The sequence below is a fragment of the Anguilla rostrata genome, chromosome 1 (assembly GCF_018555375.3).
Source record: "Anguilla rostrata isolate EN2019 chromosome 1, ASM1855537v3, whole genome shotgun sequence".
Taxonomy (NCBI): domain Eukaryota; kingdom Metazoa; phylum Chordata; class Actinopteri; order Anguilliformes; family Anguillidae; genus Anguilla; species Anguilla rostrata.
The window spans coordinates 32,818,132-32,835,543 of record NC_057933.1 but is presented as its reverse complement, the minus strand read 5'-3'; the positions used below and the strand labels follow the sequence as shown (position 1 = coordinate 32,835,543).

Here is a 17,412-nt window from a genome sequence, read left to right as displayed (position 1 = left end):
CCTTTCAAAAATCTTCATGATATATCATTGTTACCAGCCTGTAGTCATTAAGACAGTTTACACTAGTTTTATTTGCAATAGGGACAATGATAGAAGATATAAAACATGTTGATTAACTAAAGTCAAGTTAAAAATGTATGGAAAAACAGGGGCAAGTTCATCAGCCCATTATTTCAAGGCAAACCCAGAACCCTGATCTGGTCTTGCAGACTTTTTTCATGAGCAGTTTTTACTTCATTCTGTTATAAGATTTGTGCTTAGTCTTATAATCAGTGATCTGTTGAAAGCTCATACAAATTGCCGTACTATCATCTGTAGCTTTTCCTCAAGTTTGACTGCAATTAGCTTTAGCTTTCCTAACAGCCCTTTGGAATTCATATTTTGCAATTTTGTAAAGTTCTCTATCACCACTTACATTTATCACTCCTTTCATTATAGAAGGATTTGACTTCCTTTGTAAACAAAGCCTTATTATTTCTAAAACAGAGACAGACTTAGTTGGAACATACTTTCACAGAAGTTAATGTATGACATGACAGTATCAATGAATTTGTTTAAGCCATCACAGGCCACTTTCAAACTTGACCAGTCTGTTACATCCAAACAGTCACTAAGCATAGCAGCTTCCAGTGGTGATCATTGTCTCACTTGTCTAGTAGATTGCTTAATGGCTTATAGCTCCTGGCGATACCTAGGAATAAGGAACATAATATTATGGTCCAATTGGCCCAGAGGCACCCGGACAACTGAATGGTAGGCCAGAGGTATAGTGTAGTAGCATTGATCCAGAATCTTTTCATTTCTGATAACAACTTGTATCTGCTTTCTATACCTTAGCAGTTCTTTTCTCAAGTTGATGTGGTTAGTTTCCTAGGATGAGGAGAACAGAGTCTGGGTAACAATTTTTGGTCTCGGTAATGAGAGAGACCAGCTGCTAAGTAGCAATGTTAGCACTAGCTTGAGGCAGAATATAAACGACAAAGATTACTGAGGAGAAGTCTCTTGGTAAGTAAAATGGTCTGTGTCTAATAATTCCAGCTTAAGTGAACCTAACCGTGAAAGTTCTTTAATATCAATGCACCAACTCTGGTTCACATAAAATCAGGCTCCATCGAACCTCATTTTCAGGCTCCTGTGCAATCAGCCCTTAATAGTGTGAACCCTGGCTGATGAACTGCAGAGTCAGGTACACAGCTTTTACCTGAGTTACTATTGAGGTCTATTCTGATGGGCATGAAATGCTCCACATCCACTGATTTGTCTGAATCCGTCTCTGAAAGTCATGTTTCTGACAAGCAGGTGAAGCGTGATTGACGATAATGCGAGATACGTTGGGCACATGCACGTAGTTTGGTGGTTTTATTCCTTTTATGTCCTACTGCACATTTCCCAGTAGGATCATTAATAATGGTTGTCTATGTGGCTGTCTGTCCTGATCCAATTCTGAATCCCACCTCTCTTGCCTCGTTTTATTACTTTAGGTCCACCATTCTCACAAATGTCCAATTGCAAAAGTGGTTCAATAGCTAGCATTGAGGTAGGGTGACACATTGGGTCTGATTAGCGCTTCTCGTGTACAAACAATTCTGGCCATAGAGTTGTGAGTGAGGTCCAGTATGGTCAAGTTCAATTAAAAGGGTTATGAAAAGCAGTACATCGAAAAAATCAATGACTTCATCTTCCCTCTGCCTTAGGTTACTGTGGATTATCAGTAAAAATAGCCAAACAATGTAAAAAACAAAATAAAAAATGCAAAACATAGAACATAAACAAAAGGACTACGCACCAAGATTATAGCACATCTCGCACATGCGCCTCTTTTAGATGAGCCCAAAAGGCTTGGGGGGGGGCAGTGGCACACTCCTGTAGTTTGACTGCATGGGAGGCTAAAGATTGGATACCTACCTCTCACAAACAAATTTCAGCTTACTGTCAAAGCCAAGCTGGAGAGACTGGAGAGAGATTGTTCTCACAGTAGCAGGTTTGGGGTCAGTTCCTTTTAAATCCAGTCAAATCAGTGCATTCATTTTAAATTCTAAAATAATGAAATTCTTCTCATGAATTTAAAAAATCCTCAAAGAACGATGGTCATTTTCAAATCTTGAATTTCATTTCTCTCAAAGAGGCAGACATTCTAATTTCCTTCAGTATATGTGTGGAAAATTGTGCTGAGGTCAATTCTATTTCAATTTGTTCAGTTCATGAAATGTAAAGTATAAAATTCAATTGTCAAGATTTCCCTTTTGAAAGCTCACAACCAAAATGAGTTGGGTTTAAGATTATTTGTGTGTTTTTATGATTAACTTGGTTAATTATCTTCTGATTAGAACTATAGGTAGCACCAGGACATTATTTATGCTTCAGAGATGCACTATTGACGCACATTCAGTTGTCTACGATCATGAAAATGCACTTCTTGTACGTCGCTTTGGATAAAAGCGTCTGCCAAATGAATGTAATGTAACATGTTCTATTCATAAAATCAGACCTGCACTTCTCTCTGAAAAGGATTCAATCACATTTCTCCCGGAATCAAAACTGAGGTTCATGGTTTTGGTTTCATATGGAAGAGAAGTTCTTGTCAGTGGGCAATTACCTTTCCCCCTGCAGCAAGGTGGCAGCACACTCCGAGGAGAGCGGTCTTCCTGGCACCCGCTGGTGCATTGCAGGCTCCATCTGCTCAACCCATAATCCCTTGCTCCTGCAACTGATCAGATGACACATAGCTCCAGCTCCTGGGGACAGAGAGGTCAGAAAAGGAGCAAAGCTCCATGTATTTACTTTCACTTCACCAGTTTAATCCCAGGGGACCAAGGTAGCAGATCCACCAAAATTCATGAAGGGTCTTTCAGTTTGTGGCTATAATTTAAAGGACTGTGTGAAAAAACACATTCAAAGAAAAACTGGGTCACTTGGCACTGTCTTCATATTCAAAGCACGCATACACAGGCACACATGTGCATGTAGCACATGCCAAACCAGGCATACACATAGGCATGCATGCACACAAGGTCACACATGAGCTCACTGACAAGCACACACAAATGTACATGCGCTCATTTCTACATGCTTCAGGCCACACATGTCTGCAAAAGAGCACAAATATATAAATTCAGACAAAAAAATGTACCTGTATATAAAGAGACAAGTAGTTCTCTCATTGTACTGTAACATGCGTATTATGTCTGCAGTATTACAGTACAGTCAATAATGCATGGTACAAGTCAGTTAAAAATGTATGGTGTTACAGAGTGCATTTGGTAAATATACAGTGGAAATAAACTACAGTTACACTTTAGCTGATGTAATGAATGTTTCATGCTTTGTCAAGATGAATGAATGCTAGTAAGTAGCGTATGCATTATGTGGAGACCAGGGTAGCCAGATTGACAGTGGTTATAAAATATACTCATGAGGCAAAGGATATTGTATAGCAGTTTGTAACTTCTTGTGCAATATCTGAATTTTAAAGCCACAGGCTCCTTAAGCATAGAGGGGATGTATAAGGAAGGGGGAGCGAGACTAAAGCTTCTGTAACCCAAGTGGGGTCTATTATTTTCAGAGTGCCTTTCAACTTATACACAAACATACATACACAAAACAACAAAATCAGCACGTCAATTATACCTTCTACTGCCGGCCACCTACTGGCAGCAAATGACCTGCTTAATTGTTTGTACAGATGTACATTATCCAGACTGTACCATTTCCACACAAAGATCCAATTATCTCACAGAAGAAATAACATTGCATTTTTAAACAATTAAATCATCATACATACATACATACATACATACATTATCAGTTACAACTATATTTCTAATATATAATCACATCTAATCAAATACCAGCAAATATAACAAAATACACATGACAGTCTCCCCCTGTCTAAAATAGCAAATTGTCCTTGTCCTGCATTTCTAATACAGTTACTCAGAATCGTGACATCATTCAAGTTTGAACACGGAACTGCCGGAACAAACACAATAGTTAGTAGAAACTCCCAACATTGCATTGACTGAACATGGGATTGTTCCAGTGCTGCAACTAACAACAATATTGATAATCGATTGACCTGATAATTCGTTTTTCGATTAATCGATTATTTGGATTGCGGACTATTTGCTTTTGTTTCAGGGAATATTCAAAAAATGACAATTTGCAAGTATTGTTTGTTGTCAATGCTTTCTTTCAAACAACGTGGAACATGAAAGCTATGAGACAAAAACATGCAAATGTATCGTGCATAATTAAGGTTTTTACAAAGTTCATATAGCTGCATACCTTTAACATTATTATAATGTTCAAGTCTGCAGTTTTAAAGGAGCTAAATTGTTTAGATGAATAAGATAAAAATATAAAACTCTAATTGTTGACAGGCTTTGCTACTGTACAATGCTGGACCAAGGTAGAGTGGTTCCAAAGCATTGCAATGCAGAAATGTTAGCATGTCTACATGCTCTGAGCTAAGGCTGGCTCTCTTTTTTTTCCCTTAAACTTATTCATATATAGGAGGTTTGGCTTGTTATCATTTGCTTTGTCTTTTTAATTTTTAATTTTCTACAAATGGTTAGTTTTAGTGGCCATGCGTCCACACTTTCACTAAGTAGGAGCCTATTGATTCAAACTCAGCCTTTAATTTGATCAGTTAAAACACTTTTACTTCTCTTATGTAAATTTTGTGGAATATACTACACTGTGAATATGGGACTTTTATTCTTCGTGGCACCCGTGGATATTTCAGACAATGTGGCTTAGGGCAAATAATTCCTTTAAGCATGAGGAGCACCTAAGTGAGAAAAATTAACAACATGTTAATATTCTGGCAATTGCAGTTATGGATGGAACGAAACCCAGCATACACCATGGTACCTATTTTGGACAGAGTTTAAGAAGGATTGTTTCAGTTAGCAGTTGCTGATGTCAAGGCCAATTACTGATCACTATCATTACATCACTACTAAAATTAATGGACATTGGGATGCACTGAGAAAAATAAAATCAAAATATAATGGATTCAACATATAAATATCTACACAGTTTTGGCATTAATGGCATTGTGAATCAGTACATTACATTACATTACATTCATTTGGCAGACGCTTTTATCCAAAGCGACGTACAAGAAGTGCATTTTCATGATCGTAGACAACTGCTGAACACGGGTTCAGTAAGGTACAATTACTTATTTTGTACAGCTATTTCTAGCTGAGAACAATGAACACTATCCTGGTCTAACATCTGCAAAGCCAAACTAGGCAGAAGATTAAGCTAGAGTATTAGGACAAATACAATTTACCAAGAAGTGCAGGGATGGGGCAACATGTAACAAGTGACAAGGAAAAAAGGGTATTTTTTTTATTTTATTTTTTTTATATGTATATATATATATATATACACAGCATGGTGGTGGTTATTCTAGGTATAGTCTGAAGAGATGAGTCTTCAGGCCACGGCGGAAGATGGATAGTGAGGGGGAGGTTCGGAGAGGGACGGGGAGTTCGTTCCACCACTGGGGAGCTAGGGTGGAAGCTCTGTGATCCCTTTGGGCGGGTGGGAGGGGTTACAAGACGCCCTGCTGCTGCAGAGCAGAGTGGTCGAGCAGGCACATAGAATTGAGTCATGTCCTGCAAGTAGATGGGGGCTGTCCTGTTGGCGGCAGTGTAGGCAAGGGTCAGGGCTTTGAATCGGATCCTGGCAGCGACCGGTAGCCAGTGAAGTGATCGCAGCAGAGGAGTGACGTGGGAGAATTTGGGGAGGTTGTAGATGAGCCGGGCAGCGGCATTCTGAATCATCTGTAGTGGCTGTATGGCACAAGCTGGCAGGTTTGCAAGGAGAGAGTTGCAGTAATCAAGGCGAGAGGTCACCGTAGCCTGGACGAGCAGCTGGGTGGAGTGCGTCGTCAGGTATGGTCGAATCCTCCTGATGTTGTATAGGAGGAATCTGCAGGACCTTGATGTTGCCTTGATGTGCTCCTTGAGGTCCAGTTGGTCATCCAGGACCACCCCCAAGCTCTTGGCAGAGTGAGAGGCAGTCACTGTGGTGCCATCAACCGTGATTGAGAGTTCACGAAGCAAGGAGGTCTTGTGCGGGAAGAAGAGCAGCTCAGTTTTGTTGAGGTTGAGCTTCAGATGGTGGCTGGCCATCCAGGTGGAGATGTCAGCCAGGCAGGAAGAGATCTTATTATTGACCAGTGTGGCCGAGGGGGGAAAGAAAAGAAGAGTTGTGTGTCATCTGCATAACAATGATAGGAAAAACCATGTGAATTAATGACTGAACCAAGAGATCTGGTGTATAAGGAGAACAGCAGAGGACCCAGTACAGATCCCTGCGGCACTCCCGTAACAAGTGGATGAGAAGCAGAGGCAGACCCCTTCCAGGTGACCTGGTAGGTCCTATCTGCAAGATAGGAAGCGAACCAAGACAGGGCAGTCCCGGCAATTCCCATCCCAGCCAAGGTGGAGAGGAGTATTTTATGGTTGACCGTGTCAAAAGCTGCAGACAGGTCAAGAAGGATCAGGACAGAGGAAAGGCGTGAGGCTCTTGCAGTGGCAAGTGCCTCCGTCACAGCTAGGAGTGCAGTCTCTGTTGAGTGCCCAGATCGGAAGCCAGACTGGTGAGGGTCTAGCAGGTTGTTCTGATGGAGAAAAGAGGTTAATTGTTTAAGAACTGCTCGTTCGAGGGTTTTGGACAGAAAGGGTAGAAGGGAAACGGGTCGATAATTTGCTACATCGGAGGGGTCTAAGGTGGGTTTTTTGAGTAGTGGGGTAACACGAGCCGTCTTAAAAACAGAGGGAACATGACCAGAGGAGAGAGAGGAATTAACAATGGAAGACAGATAGGGAAGGAGCTCGCTGGAGATAGATTGGAGAACTTTAGATGGGATGGGGTCAAGTGGACAGGTGGTTGCGCGATGAGAGGTGATCAGTTGTAATACATCGGAGTCCTCCAGCATTTCAAAGGAGGTTAGTGTGGCTGTGGGGTTGTCCTGGGGGGTTGGGGGGCTCACTGGATGGGTGAAGGAGTTCCGGATTGTAGCCACCTTTCCTTCAAAGGCGGCCAGAAAGTCATCTGCGGAGAGGGAAGAGGGAGGTGGGGGTGGAGGAGGAATGAGGAGGGAAGAGAAGGTGGAGAATAGTTTACGTGGATTAGAGACACATGCGCTGATCTTGGATTGGAAAAAAGAGGCTTTTGCAGACGTGAGGGCAGATGTAAAAGTCGCCAGCAGGGTATGGTATGCAGTCAGGTCATCAGAGGATCGGGATTTTCTCCACTTTCTCTCTGCAGCCCGCAGTGATGTTCTGCTGGAGCGTAGTGACTCGGTCAGCCATGGGCAGGGGGGTGAGGAGCGTGCTGGTTTGGAGACAAGAGGACAAAGTGAGTCGAGGGACTGAGAGAGGCAGGAGTTGAGGGTGGAGGTGGCAAGGTCAACTGGCAGGTTAGAGAAAGACGCAGGAGGGGGAAGTGTAGACAGAGCAGTGGAGACGAGGGAGGATTGTGACAGAGTAGGGAGATTTCTCCTGAAAGTTACTGTGGGTGAGCTATTGGATGAATTGAGGGGGAGTAAATAGGAGAGGGAGAAAGAAAGAAAGAAGTGGTCTGAGACATGGTAGGGAGGGACAGAAACAGTCCATGGATAAGACAGGGAATGCTAGCAAACTATTTATAGTTAGCTATCAATCTAATGTACTGTTAAACTGTAAACAAACTGCATGTGCACAAGTACTGCCCATCGGTTTTGTGGTGCCATCATGCAATTCAACCACGAAAGATATCAAAATGAAACTCAAGCTAAACTCGCTTAATTTGTGATTTCCGCTTGCTGCCACTCCATCTCCAGCATCTTTCAAATGTGTTTTCATTCTCTCAAGGAAGGAACGTAGTGACTGTGCAGTCAACGTGCAAGACCTGTGTTCTATCTAGACCGGCAAGATTTTTGTCTATTACGCTTCAGATAGACCACAACATTTTGGAACACAGCCCTACTACACATTTAAAAAGTAGACCTAACTAATCGATAATGAAATTTGCTTCACTTATTATCGGTTTTGTCGAGGTCATAGATTAGTTGTTGCAGCCCTACAATATTGAAATAAAATCCATAAAATGGTGGATATTCAAAACTACTAAAGATCTATGAAGCAAAAAGTAAGAGGTGTACCCAGTGTCTCCAAATCTATCCAAATTGTCTAAATTATGCATTGCTGGAAATCAAAACATAATCATGTATTTCACGACAAATAAACTGTTTTGACTTATGAAATTCACTTTTGCATCCTTTTCAAGTCGGAATTACAAGCTTTCCGTCAGTATAGGGGTCTAAAATATCTCTCCAAAAATGAATAAAATGCTTTTGTCTATTATAAACCATATAAATTTGCCTCTTATGATGTTTAAGATGAAACATTGAAATAAGATTTTTTTTAAATGCAAAAACAGTGTGACACAATGTGGTACACGTACCTAAATGTGTAATCATTAACTCTTGTATGTTTTTCTGTATTCTACAGTACGACAGAAAATTAAATTTTGGTGGTGAAAGAATATTTTTATGAATGCCCAGATAGACACTGTTGTCCAGTATGTCATGTGTGTGAGGTATAGTTGCAGATGAGACTGCAGGGAGGGGGTGCTTGTTAAATGGGTGACCTGTGCAACGATGGCGGTGCTTAGAAACTCTGTATTTGGCATTGTTGTCATGCATCGTCTACTAATAAAGCTAGAACACAGAGTTTGTGTTTTCAGCTCATAGTTTGGTTGCAGGAGCACTGAATGTCTGGGTTGAGTAATCTCATGATCATCAGCATCATGGCCAATAGGGGGCTTGTGTGAGGGAGTTAACAACCAATGTGGACAGCTGTCTGCAAGGAGGGTTGCCTACTTGCCTATCAGTCATGTTGCGTGTCTACACAGCACTGTCAGAATGTTGGCTACACATTTAAGAGCAAAGCAAAGATGCCAACGAGATAGTGCTATAGCTATCTAGTTGCTAAGAAGCAAAACAAGTGTTCAACTGGCAATGCTGTCCCGTGAGATCTTCCCAGCAGAGGCCAATTTGCATATACAGAATTTTATTTGTTTTTCCACAGGAACTACTTTTGCTTGCACAACCACCAACAGGAGGCATATGTGAGCACTCAAATCCATATCTGATTGTTAACACTTCAACTGCAGGACTCACAAACACGTTTTTTTTTTAAATCCATCCTTTATTTCCACAGTCAACACACCATGACATAAATTACATTATATAAACAATAAAACAAAAGTTTTAAAAAAATAATATGAAAAAACATACCTATCACAAAAAAAACATACTCAGTTCCCCCACCCTATTCCGTGTGTAAAAAAGTCCAGAAGAGTCCAGAAAAGATGTGTGCAGACACCAGCAAGCGTGCGAGGGGGAAAAAACCTATCTTGATATTTTGAATAAAAATAAGTTGTTAGATTTTGTATTCAATGGTTTTTTAAATGGCTGTGGTTTTAAAATAAATAAAACAAATGTAACCAGTAAAGAAATACAGGACAATAAGCAGCAGGATTTGGTACCCGGCCAGGTGTGAATGTGTTTCTCCATTCTGGAACGCTATTGAGCAACTGAATGACCGAAACTTTGATATGGATTGCTTGAATTGTTTTGCACAAATAATCACTCAAAATGCATTCATAGCAATCCGTCAAAAGTTGATAAAGACTGTGAGGATGAATAATTGTGAGCACTGTAGTTACAGAAAGGATAGGTTTAGATAGTATAATGCCTTCAAGATATTTTCAGTTTTTCACTGAAATTTATACTGAATAGACTATGTGACAAATAACAACTGCTGAAATGTAACCGACCAGTGTGTGGTCCCTGCTTATTATGACTGAATGAATTACTTAAAACGCTTTTCTCAATGTGCCAGCAATATGCCTTGATACATTTTTCCCTTAGCCTATATAACAAAAACTCCTATAATTTAAAAATACAACTGCTGGAATTGATTCAGTTGTATTCTTTATATCAAGAAAATCGTTTTGCAACAGGTTTGTGAGAGAGAGAGAGAGAGAGAGAGAGAGAGAGAAATCAGTTTTAATCTCTAACCTACACTTAACCTTTATTGTAGGTTGTATTTTTGTTATTTTTGACAAAACATGCGCTTCAACTTACAAAATCTGCACATTTGCCATGAATATTCTCCAAGTGTCAATGAGGAGAAAGTAAAGTACATCCACAAGTTTACATAATGCCCATAAAACATGCACAATTTTGCAATGCAAATAAAAATGATTTCAATACTCTCAAATAGCGTACTTAAGGGGAACTGGCAATATCTGATGGTACTGAGCATTGTGTGAATATAATGTGGTAATATTCATTCAATAACGTCAATTCACTTTTATTTATTTTTTATTTTTACTTTATTTTGAAACTCCAATCGCAAAATACCATTGATGGTGACAGTCTGCGTAGGCTCACGCAACATATGCCACAGGGTTAAACCGAACACTGCGACATGTCTACTTTCTTCTTTACTTTTTTTGCAGCACAAACTAAATTAAAGTGACTTGAAATCATGGAAGTCCATCTGTCAAAGTTTATGTTCCTTTACCGTGCTATTGTTTTCTGTGTTGGGTGCGATAATCATTGTCACTTCTGTTTTCTGAACACAACAGCAGAATCTGAATCTGCACCTGGGATTTTGTGTGAATATACATGCAAAATTTGTTTTGATAACGCTTGATCAAACAATTCGTATCAAAGTTTTGGTCATTCAGTTGCTCAACAGCATGCTGGAGGGGACAGTGACACATTCACACCTGGCCAGGTGCCAACACCTGCTGCCTATTGTCTGGTGGGGGATTTTTGTGAAGACACAAACTACCTGTATTTCTTTACTAAGTTGATTTCTTAGAATTTAAAAAATAAAAAATAAAAAAGAATTTTAAGCCCAAATATTCAGGAGAAATCATGAAAGAAGTTTTTGTATTTAGAGTATTGAAGTAATTTTAATTTTAAAGTCTAAACACCCAGTGGCGTCACCTCTAGTCTTTTTAGTGTTAATCATTGCCTGACTTAGTTCCTCCACATAGTAGCTCACAAACATTCCCATAACAACCAAAATGTTCCTCCAAAAAGATTAGAAAATCCTTCATATTTAATATCATGACAATGCTCTCCTCATGAGGAATAAATTTGCCTCAAGGACCATAAAGTGTGCCATATTGGATTTTATGCCATTTCGAATTTTTGGAAAACACTTAAAATGCTTTCCCTCCTACAGAAATTTACCAAAATTTTGTATTTAGCCACATCTCAAATATCTTTATACAGATATTAAGTTTCTAGTGGATATGTAAAATGGTTATTGTCAAATGACAATCCAGAGAATTTGCAGGTGTGGCATATCACAAAAATGTTCCAAATTTGTTTGATGTAAAATTATAAAACTTGGAGTGTGCATTGACAGTAGGATCTAGACTCCAGCCCTAAAGGCTTAGCCAAAACCGACCGCACGGTGACACTACAGAGATAGAAATATAAAAAAATATTCAAAAATTCCTAAGAAATCTCTGTTCCTTTGCAGAGATTTCAAGCATGTTACATTAACAAAAGCCATCATTAAGAACATAGATTTGTGCTTTATTGGTCTGCAACATCTTAAATCGGCAACCATTTAATATTATAATTACTCATCTATTACTTTTCTTAATTCTTCCTTATCACCAATTCTTATGAAATTTGGCGTATTCCTAGAGGGTGCCACCCAGCAACTGATTACCAAATTTTCATATTCTTAGTCTTAGTCTACAGCATTGCAATTGTATTTTGGACCTGTTGAAGGGGACTTCAAGGCTGATGTGTGTTGGTCTGTTGCAGGATGGCTCTCTGGGGAACATTAATGACCTGGCACAGGAGTACGCAGAGTTTTACAACACCTGCTTCAGTGACGTCTGTGACCGCATGGAGGAGCTTCGCAGGCGCAGAGTGTCTCGGGACATGGACCCAGTAAGAGCAACAGTACCCTGCATTGCTTAGGGAAGCAGTGGTATAACATAATACTCCCCCTATTCTAGTTACCTGAAGTGTATTTTCTTGTTTTAGATCAGGGACATCATTTAACTCATTTAACAGCATTGGAAAACCAGCTGGTCATCAGAAACTGATGCTAAATCAGGCCAATCTTTTCCAATTTAGGGGGTGTTCTATTTGGGGCTTTATAACTCCAGATGTAAGTATCACAGAGACTTGGAAAATGACAGTTGTATCATTTACAATACTAACTTAAATGAGTATATATTCATTTAGGCAAAAATGAAGTGCCACAAATGTGATTATCTTGGTGCAAAATTAAGTTGTTCTCCTTTAGTTTGAATACTGAGAGATTCTATACATAAACCAGGAAAAACTGCACAGGTCCTGGATCATAAACTCTTTGACCACAAGTGTGCAAAATCTGAGGGTATGTGGAACTAGAAAAGCTCTAGAACCAGTGTACCTTGGTGTCCCTTATGTCTCTAAATCTATCCCAAATGTTTAAATTGTGCATTGCTGTAGATCATAACATAATCATATATTTTACTTCTAATCAATTGATTTCACTTATGAAATTCACTTTTAATGTGGGAATCTTTCCATCAGTATTGGGGTCTAAAATATCTAGATGTCTAAAAATCTCTCCAAAAATTAATAAAATGCTTGTTCCTTTTAAAGCATATAATTTGCCCCTTACAATGGTTTAAGATGAAACACTGAAATCACATTTGAAAAATAATGCAAACACATTGTGACACACTGTGGTACACATACCTAAATATGTAATCATTCATGCTTGTGTGTTTTTCTGTACTGTATAATATATAATGTTTTGTTAAATGGGGATGGGAAGACATTTTACAAATGTTACTATTTATTATCACTACAAGGGAAATTTTACATTAATCTAGCACATATCAACACACAGTAAATTTGAATAAGTATTTTCCATGCTCTAAGTGACAAATATTGCCCATGGAGATAATAATACCCCATATTATTTGCAATAATATTACACTAAAATAATATTCTACCATCAGAAAAATGTTGACGATGTTCTAGTTTCACAGTATACTGGTGTATCAAACATAAGACATGACATGAGCCACTTATGAATGCTTACACTATAGTATGTGAAATGCCCACATTATAGAATAGCACAAACCTGTTGAAAGACACTCAATTTAATCATGAGTGGCATGAATTCTAAAAAAGTAGGCCAGCAGGAACCACTATGCTAACACTAACACAGCCCAGGGTAAGCTAACAATGTCCTTGTACTAACAGCTAGGCCTATTAGTTAGCCCCCAAATATATCCTGAGCATGATAGTAAAGGCTAACAGTTGTCCATTATGACCAATGCAAATATAACAATATCAAAAATGTGACATGTAAATAATTGAATTGTTACAAGCAGTGATACCTACTTTGCCTTATTTGTATGTATCCTGGTTCCTCCTCCTCTTCTGACCCACTCCCCAGAGAATTTGGCCATGCTGATGAGTTGGCAAAATTGGTAAAATCTTCCAAAAACCAAAGTGGGAAAAAAAACCAATAACAGTGTAAAGAGTGCTCGCATATAACTAACATTTTGTGGTTCACAGTGCAAAGCTATAATGTAGCAACCATTCTACCTGTTCGTACGGAGCAGTCAGTTTAAGTTATAAATGAAGCAGGCCTTACACTGTTGGAAAGCTTATACTGTCCTCTACTGGGTAAAAAGAACTGGAAAGAGTTACTACATCTTGTGATGTTTTGTGCATGGCCAATTTGAATGCCTACCCCCACTTTTTATTTGCGTGTTTATTTCTCAAAAGGATTGTTCAAGACAATAGATGACCACTGAATCTTGAAAGGGTAATATTGTATATTTTATTTCCAAATTAGTTTTACTCACAGCATTATTCAGTGAGTCAGATTGTTTGTTCAACTTAGCTGTATTGGCGTTTGTCTGTGCTATTTAATGCTTGGCTGCATGATTGAAAGTCACATCTTTTTGGTGTCAACGATTATACATGTAACATTATTCACATTAAATTCAAAACTATTTCCAACCACAGGTTGAGCTGTTTTTCTGCTCCACCAGCATTTCCAAAACTACTGTTCGGTCACGTTATATGCATCTGTCCCAATAACAGGTAGCCTCATAAGGAACCAATTTCCCAATAAGGTCAACATGACTATAATATGTTACTTGTATTATATTCATATCCTCAGCACATTCTAACAGCATTGCAACTTGAACAATTGCTGTTATTACTTTGCATCGTCTCAATTCCCATAGGCTAATGCAAAATGCAAGAATAGAGACGAAACTCGGATTACTGCAGATTATAGTGGGCACGCCACTTCACGGTGTCCTTGACAGTTATGCACGACACCTCGCGAAGGTCCCACAGTATCAGCTGAACCATCGCACTCTAATGTAGTCCATAGTCTCATGGTCTTTCAGTGCAGAACCCTTGTTATTTTGTACATTATGTGACATTAAAAAAGCTAAAAGGATTACTGTCAGATTATGTTCGAACTTCTGCTGAGTGTTTATTCAGTTATTCTGATCACTCGCGAGTTAACCTGTACGATACACTGAAAATTGTAATAACTGTTAGTGTTCATATTCAGCTTTTGGCCAGCCCGTATTTTGCACATTTTGACAGTTTAATTAGCGGTCTAACGTTGGCTAACTGTAGCCTTGTATTTTTTTCAACTTGAGCCTGAGCAACTGTGAATGTTTGCATAAACAAATAAATGCTCAAATTGAGGACATGAAAACCGGCATTGTGAAGAGTTTATGTGGCGCAGTGTTTTGTGGAAAATAAGTGTGTTCAGTCTTAGAAAGAACAAACTTCAACTCAAATGGTTATTTCTGCGTCATTCATAAATAGACATTCTAATCATGTGTAATCACACCGGTGTGACTGTACGCTTCACAGACCACTCTAGCACTGTAACACCAGTGTGACTACGCGCCAAGGGGTTAACTCCCAAATGGACGCTATTGTGCAGTGTTTGCTTGGGGGGTATAGTTGCAGATGAGGGATGGGGTGCTTGTTAAATGGACAAACTACACGACAGTGGTGGTACTTGGCATAGTTGTTGTGTATTGTCAACCAGTAAAGCTAGACAGAGTGGGTTATTTCCATTAATAGCTTGGTTGCAGGAGCACTGAATGTCTGAGTTAAGCAATCTCAGGACACCAGCATCCTGGCCACTAGGGGATTTGCGCGAAGGGGTTATTATGCACCATATCAAATATGATAATAGTTACTTGATTGAGAATAAAACGACATGGATCTGAATGAATATCAATATTTTGGGATATTTACACACCTTGCCTACTGCAGTGTCTTTCTGTGACCCTCCTCCTTTATGAGTTTCAGGTGAAAGAGGAAACCACCACTGTGTCACTGCAGTTGCGGTCAGAGATTGAGGTGAGAATGAGCATCTTTGAGTCCTGTGGGGGTGGGGTCGCTTCCTGAATAAGGCAATAACTTGACTGCAATTCCCCTTCCTGTCCACAGGAGTCGCTAGGGTTCAGCAGTACGATGTGCACCCCAGAGACCCAGAGGAAGTAAGGCTACCATTTCATAAGCACTAACTTCGTGTGAGTGCTATGTCTTTTTGGGTGTAATGTCTCTGTGTGTATATATACAGTGAGGTCCATAATGTTTGGGGAAAAGGCATGTTTTCTCTTGATTTGCCTCTGTACTCCACAATTTTAGATTTGCAATCAGACAATGCATATTTGGTTAAACTGCAGATTCTCTGCTAGAGGGTATTTTAATACATTTAGATTTTTCCATGTAGAAATAATGCCACTTATACGTAATCCCCCCATTCCAGGGCACCATAATGTTTGGGACAAATGGCTTCATAGGACTTTCTGATTTGTCAGGTACAAATTTAAGAGAGCTTTCACTATCTAGTCTTGAATCTAGGCTTTTGATTGCCTTTCAAGTGTGTTATTTCTATTTGTCAGCATAAGGACCAGAGTTGTGCCAGTGAAAGTCAAGGAAGCCATTAAGAGGCTGAGAAATATGAAAAAACAGAAACATAGTGTCAGGGTTTTCGGGAAAATGGACCCAAATACAGAGTGGGAAAAACTCACAAAACTAAAACGGTAAATGTACACAAAGAATTTAATACAAAAAAAAACTCAGGAACAAACAAAGGGGCCATGAGGGGCAAAACCACAAACTCAAAAACCAAAAGAAACGCAGAACAGAACACAGGCAGGTCAGAATACGGAGCGAACACAAATGAAAATGTATGTAATGGACTGCATTATATAGCGCTTTATCCAAAGCGCTTTACAATGTGCCTCCATTTGCAGAGCAGTTAGGGTAGGGTTGCTCAAGGAACTTCGACACGCCCAGGGCGGGGTTTGAACCGGCAACCCTCCGACTGCCAGACAATTGGTCTTACCTCCTGAGCTATGTCGCCCTACAAACAGGCGGAAACTCACAAGCAGAAACACAGTCAGAAACACAAACACAAGCAAGCAGATACATACAAGTCAGAAACAAACACTAGGAACCAGCACCTGAGTCAAGGGGACAAAGAACTTAAATAGACAAGACACAGGTGAACTCAATACATAATCAAACGAGAGGGAAGGGATAACGAGAGGCAGGTGGGGATGATGATTAAATAACGAGACAGGTGGGTACAATGATCAAATAACAAGACAATAATGGAAAACAATACAATTAACACGGGAAACCAATGAGGGAATGAACAGAAACACAAAAACTGAGAAGTGCCGCCAACTGGCAGGCCAAAAAGGAAAAATAGAAACAAAAATACAGAACCATGACACATAGGCCAAACCTTATGCTTACCAAAGTCAACCATTTGGAACATGTTTAAAAAGAAAGAGCATTTGTGAGCTCAGTAACGGCAAAGACCCTGGTAGGCTAAGAAAGACCTTTACAGTTGATGACTGAGTAACTCTCAGTTGAGGCCAAAAGTTTACATACACCTAAGCTAAAGACATTAAACTCAATTTTTCAATTAGGACATCTAATTTATTTCTATATGAGGTCATTTCAGAATAATAACTGTATTAGAAAGATTTATTTCTGCTTTTATGTACTATATCAGATGGGTCAAAAGTTTATATCCACTTTGTTAGTAATTAGTGGCATTGCCTTGCATAACTTGAATCAAATGTTTGGGGTAGCCTTCCACAAGCTACTCATAATACTTTGCTGGAATTTTTTTCCCATTCCTCCTGACAGAACTGGTGTAACTCAGTCAGGGTTGTGGGCCTCCTTGCTCGGACACACTTTTTCAGTTCAGTCCACAAATTTTCTGTGGGATTCAGGTCAGGGCTTTGTGATGGCCACTCCAGTACTTTTTTTTTTTTTTTTTGTCTTTAAGCCATTTTGTTACA

The 17,412-nt window shown here is 39.4% G+C and overlaps 1 protein-coding gene across 3 annotated transcripts in view; it reads left to right on the top strand.

Moving 5' to 3' along the window:
• LOC135254868 (SAM and SH3 domain-containing protein 1-like) overlaps positions 1 to 17,412 on the top strand; it is an 85,377-nt gene that overhangs the window by 40,403 nt on the left and 27,562 nt on the right. For 2 of the 3 annotated variants that reach the window (XM_064335453.1, XM_064335445.1), the window contains exons 2-4: positions 11,861 to 11,989; positions 15,398 to 15,448; positions 15,539 to 15,588. In XM_064335453.1, the coding sequence (XP_064191523.1) occupies positions 11,861 to 11,989; positions 15,398 to 15,448; positions 15,539 to 15,588 (230 nt within the window). The remainder of the gene's footprint in view (positions 1 to 11,860; positions 11,990 to 15,397; positions 15,449 to 15,538; positions 15,589 to 17,412) is intronic. The other variant, XM_064335461.1, reaches the window with a different exon arrangement.